The 5,708-nt window shown below is 34.5% G+C and overlaps 1 protein-coding gene across 1 annotated transcript; it reads right to left on the bottom strand.

Moving 5' to 3' along the window:
* Positions 1-2,046: 2,046 nt before the first annotated feature.
* Positions 2,047-5,275, bottom strand: LOC133797745 (uncharacterized). The gene is made up of 4 exons (XM_062235765.1): positions 5,106-5,275; positions 4,331-4,420; positions 3,091-3,358; positions 2,047-2,903 (listed from the first exon to the last, which is right to left on the bottom strand). The coding sequence occupies exons 1-4, from the start codon at positions 5,146-5,148 to the stop codon at positions 2,582-2,584; spliced, it is 723 nt and encodes a 240-aa protein (XP_062091749.1). The 5' UTR covers positions 5,149-5,275; the 3' UTR covers positions 2,047-2,581.
* Positions 5,276-5,708: the final 433 nt, after the last annotated feature.

Below are 5,708 nucleotides of genomic sequence, written 5' to 3'. Positions count from 1 at the left end.
CCGAGCTTCTTGCAATGCGTTCTAATCTCACCTTTCTGCAAAGATCAGGATCCATTAGGAGTTGCTTCTATGTTATCCATTCTTTAAACCATTTTGGTCGCTGCGACTTGAACGTCGATTGCTCAGGAACATCCGCCTTGAGCCAATTTCCAAACATTAGAAAAACGTTTCCCTCCTCGTTCTTTATGACTATTGGGGGTCTAAAACAAAATTTCTGTTCATGCCCCATTACTCCACATTCGAAACAAATTCTTGGTAGTTTTTCATATTTATATTGTAGCTAGAGATCTTTGATGCCTTTCCTTTTAATGAAGAATCCTGAGAATAAGGGCTCATCAATTTTCACTGTAGCCTTGGATTTAAAGGTGCCAGAGTTGGAGCGATGTAGTGTGTTCTCTGGTATTTTGTATAGAAGAGTTGCCTTCTCTGCAATACCTTCTAGATTATTGGCATTCCAATAGCTTGGGGGTATGCTCTGCACTTGGACCCCGATCGGGGTTCTATCAAAGTTATCTTTTGAGTAAGTTAGCAACAAAGGCCATGGCATGACCACCAAGAGAGCCCCACTCACGAACCAGGGCCTACGCTCTAGTACATTCGTTGCATTATCAATAATAGGAAAAGTGAAATAGAGGATACCATTGTCTAACTCTTTCCACTTCCATCCTTTAATGGCATTCCACGTCATTTATAGTGAAGCTGAAATGACCGTTTTTGAAATCCTTGTCTTGGTCAGAAGAGCATCCCAGCAATATTCTACTTGGATGTTCTTCATCTTCCTGTTCGTTGGGTTTAAGGTTGAACGTAAGTTCTTTCGTTGTGATATGTATGGAGTCATCCAAGTGTTTACTAATGCTATTTTCTTCTATAGGTGAAGGAGAGACTTGTCCACAACCACAGCGAAAACTTCAAACAACTTATCAGAGAGTGAAGAGAACCAAACGCCTTTGACAAACTCACCAACAAAGAGATGCCCTATCCCTTTTTAACAACACAAACACTATCCCTCGACGACTAAATCGCACAACCCCTTAGGGGTACACTCCTACGAGAGTAAAAGACTCATTCCTTCTACATGTCCTTTTCATTGTGAGACTGTTAGAACTTAAACAAAATGTGCCTCATGTTTCTTACAAATCAATGGCTTGAGTTTCTAAGGGCCTTGATGATGTTGGCCTTCTTGCTTCAACGCCGATGTTTTCCATTAGTGGCATTCTTGAGTTTTCAACTTTTTTGCTTTGAGGTTTTGGAGTTTGATTTTCATGGTGCTTAGTTGGCATGGTCATGCTCTTTTCAACTAGTATGGTTTAGGGATTTTTTGGTTGAGTGGTGTTCGTGAGTGTCTGTTGCGTGTGGATGTTTTGGTTGTCCTTTATGTTATGTTATGTCTTTTTTTGATTTCCATGTTTTTTAGTTGTGTTAATTTGGTATTTTGCCTAATAATGGTGCATATCACCATCATCTTTTGACGATCTACCAACCATCTGAAATGTTAGCAAATTGGCTTATCGTAGTGACCAACACTACCACTTCGTGATCATCGTAGCTTTCCTAAGGCGTGCTGAACCATAGTTCCTTAACCTTAAATAACATCAAAAGTAGTTGTTTTTACCTTATTTCACAACTTAATTAGTCTGTATGAGTAATCTTTTTCTGATATGCATAATTGTTAATTGCTCTTTGAGTTTTTTTTATTGTTATTATCTATTTTTTTAAGTTATTATTTGTTAATCGTTTTGTATTTCAATAATTTTTCATCACAAAAAAACAAAAAAGAAGATTGCGTATCTTTATTCTATTCACATAGTAACTAGTTCATATTATCATCTTGATCGTAGTAATTATTTATTTATTATCTCGATAGTAGTAACTATAAACAAGAGCTAAGCACGTAATACAGGATGATAAGCTTAATAGGAACATAAACAAATATTATACCACCGTCTTGGTTGTGAAAATCAAACTACAAATTAAATAATTTTAATTACAAAGCTAATCCTCTAGATTCTAGTGACTCCAATCAAAAACTTGCAGTACTCACTATAGTGAAGGCTAATAAGAACAAAATACTATATAGAATGACCAAAAGATACAACCACTTTGGGATTCTTGACCTAAAGTCCAAAAGAATTAATAAATAACCAAAGAATTAATAATATTTTTCTTTTGTTTGGTTATTATTACCTAAGTTCTTTTTTATCGTACAGCTTGTTATCAAAATGGTCATCAACAGTGATTTATCTGGAGAGATTGTATTAATAGAAAAGAACATTAGTCTGGCAAATATGCACCTACACACAACCAACAAATAAATATTACTTAGGGTACAGTTCTTGCAGCATGAGATTTACCTCTTCAATAATCTGGCATTGTCCCAACATTCGTTGGAGAAAGACGATCGTGGGACCCTGTCTCTTCAATTAGAGGGGACTTTTACTGAATCGTCTAATATCCCACAAGAAGGACAGCAAAATTTCAATAGAAATTTCCCTCTTAGAAATTTTGAACAACAATAAGGTCCAAAAAAGTTTCATATATGAAGCATATAATTTCCCAGCTTATTTATCATTGTACAATTACTTTAGTCCGAACCATGTCTTCTTTCCTTTTCTTTCCTGTGTTTCCTCCTGTCATCCGAGGAATGACGCTTCTCATATTTCTCATGCTTTTCATATTTTTCATGTTTACTGTGCTTCTCTCTCTTTTCACGCTTTTCATGCTTCTCGTGCTTCCTTTCATCATGCCTCCTTTTCTTTCGATTACTTTCATCCTCTGATCTCTCTTCTTCAGTGTTTCTTGTCGTTGGGTTAGTTGGATTAGACAAGGGTACTGCTGGCATTTCAGGTGGAATGTTTTCAACAGTTGATGGATGAGAACTTGATTCCATGTGAGGGCGATGTGCTCTGCAGTAAGATTAAAAAGATCTCAAATAAGAAAGCAAACAGAAGGCTACACACATTCAATTGAACAAAATATCACAGGAGTCTCCCACACAAATGTACATTTACCCACTAGAATCTCAGAATGAATTTTTGTGGTTTACTCGCACAAGAATCTTAACTACTGTAATTTTAGCTTCAAGTAACATACCTTGAGAAACCAAGACCATGAACATGGGCTGCCTCAGCATGCCCTTCACCAACATCCTCAGCAGTAGAACCTCGTTTCACAAGCTCTGAAAACTCATGCTTATCAAGCCGATTACCTTGTGAGCGGTTTGCACGCTTAGGAGCTAAGCCAAGAGCCTCCCTCATGGCCTGCTCCTCCTCTTCCTTAATCCTTTTGATCTCTTCTTTAGCAGCTTCCATGTCTGCATTCAAAGAATTTTTATCCCTCGTATACCAGTGCAGGTCTTTTCCTGTTAAATTTGAAAGGGATAACAGTGTCAGTTACACATTCTTTTGATTGGCGAATCTCAAAGATCCAAACTTGTCTAGTAGGAAAAAATGTGCATTAAACAAATAAGTAATGGAACTAATTTTCCTAGTGGTAGTACTAGACACAACGACTGAACTTCAGTTTTAATAAATGTAGGACTGAGAATGCTGAGAGAAAGAGAGAGAGAGAGAGAGTACTTCAATATTCCTATGGAATGAACTTTACTTCCATAAAAGGCCAGACAAGGAAGAGATGAAGAAGAAGAAAAAAATGAGAAAAGGGGAGAGCCGGATGGGAATTCTCAGACACAGCATATCCTCAAAACGCCAGACAGAACGTAAGTTCAACTTAAAATCTGATGACATTGACAACAAATTTAATGATAGTGTTTACTAATAAAGAACAAATCTATAAACAATTAATATACTGAATGAAATATAGGAAAACACAGACAGACTATGTAAACACCACCAACCTGAGTGGAATTCAAATAAACCTTTAGGAAAACCAAGCTTTGAAGTGTTTTTTGTAGTTTTAGAAGATATGGATGCTTGGCAAGTTTTAGGGGTTTGTGTACATCTTAACAATACATTTGGGGAAACTTTGTTTCTAGCTCACATTTTCGGTTTGAAAGTAATCAAATTCAGTCTCAAAACTTTTCAGAATATTTTTAATTTTCAGGATTAATCTATTTCATTATTACAGCCTAAGGTAGAAATTACAAACTGTCCACACTCCATTATGGAGGTTGATAACATAAGCTAATTGATTGATATGGCATTGACCCAAACAAATTTAAGGTGATGATATAGACCAACAAGTTGCACATATCTCCTCCTAGATATGTCTAAATCCAAAGAAAAAAAAAAGGTGCCTACAGATACATTACATTCAATTCAATCAGTTTGCAAAACCCAGGAAAAATGCAATATTACCAAGACATGAGTGTTACCTTTCTGCCATCTTCCAACAGGGGCCTTGAGACTGTGACCAATATAGTTCTCTCGATGCTTATCAACTTTCACATCGTCCCAAGTAAATTCTGTTCATCACCAAAAAGTGGCAGGAAATTATTAAATTAACACCACAACAAACAAACAAAAAGGAAAGAAAGAAAAAAATATTAAACTTTAGTTGCAAGCGCATTAAATACTAGTTCTAATATAAGTATGTTTCGGTTTCGCGTACGAGTAATCTTAAAAAAATATCTTCTTCCCATTAAGAAACTCAAGCAACTCTTAGAATAATAGTATAGATGATTTTAACTCTATTCAAGATTTCAACGCATACTACCTAAAAGAACCACGAAAATAAAATCAACACATTACTCGTATCATATGCAATGAAATCAGGTCCTTAAAAGCATATTCTAGCAACATAAATACTTAAACTAAGCATAAGAAGATTATCCCAGAAGAGAAAATTGAAAAGGCTGCTCACAGGTTACAGCTAACAAATAATTGGTTTAATCCTCCATTTTTACGATTCCAGTTTCAATTTGTTTCAGAACCAATAGCTCAAACTAGGGCTTCTTCTGAATCCCCAAAACACAAAGCATACACTTGATAACTGATAACAAAACTCCAGCAATTAAAAGAGAAAAATCGTTTGGCTTCTGAAAACCGAAACAGACATTTTCCTTATCAAGCTTACATAATTGAGGAACAAAAAATTGAGATCAAAACCCTAAAAGAAAAAAGTAAAAGGAAAATAGAAAGAGGGCTTACGATCGCGGCCACCACGAACACCGCCTCTGGTAGGGTGATACATGTTTCAACAACAGCTTCTTCTTCTCTCCTCACAATTTCAGAATTTCGGGTTATCAAAGCTCAATACCGTCATCCCCCGGCCTATATATTTATCGGTGGAGGCGTTATATTAATTTGAGAATTTGATTAAGGCAACCTATTTTTATTAACAATTGATATAAATATATATTTGTTAAATTTACTCTTTTTTTTAATATTCTGAAAAATACATATAAATAATATAAATTTTAGATATTGATGGAAAAAAATAAAACAAAATTTTTTTATATAAACACTTGTTAAAGTAAAAGGTTTTTTTTCTTTCAAAAAATTAGATGTTATTTAAAATATATATATATAACAGACAAATTAAAATAATTAAAATTAAGCAAAAAAATAAAAATAAAAAATGTCAAAAAAAAAACATTAAGAAAAAGTGTTAAAAATAATTTAAAAAATATTTTTTTTTTATAATTAATGGGGTACCTCTATTAAAGTGCTATAAAAGTTGTGTATAACCATGTTTTTAGTCCATTTTTATAAAATTAAACTCAAATGTTGGTCTAAAATATGTACTAAATT

This window comes from Humulus lupulus, chromosome 8 (genome assembly GCF_963169125.1).
Source record: "Humulus lupulus chromosome 8, drHumLupu1.1, whole genome shotgun sequence".
NCBI classification, from domain to species: domain Eukaryota; kingdom Viridiplantae; phylum Streptophyta; class Magnoliopsida; order Rosales; family Cannabaceae; genus Humulus; species Humulus lupulus.
This window is presented reverse-complemented; position numbering and strand designations above follow the sequence as displayed.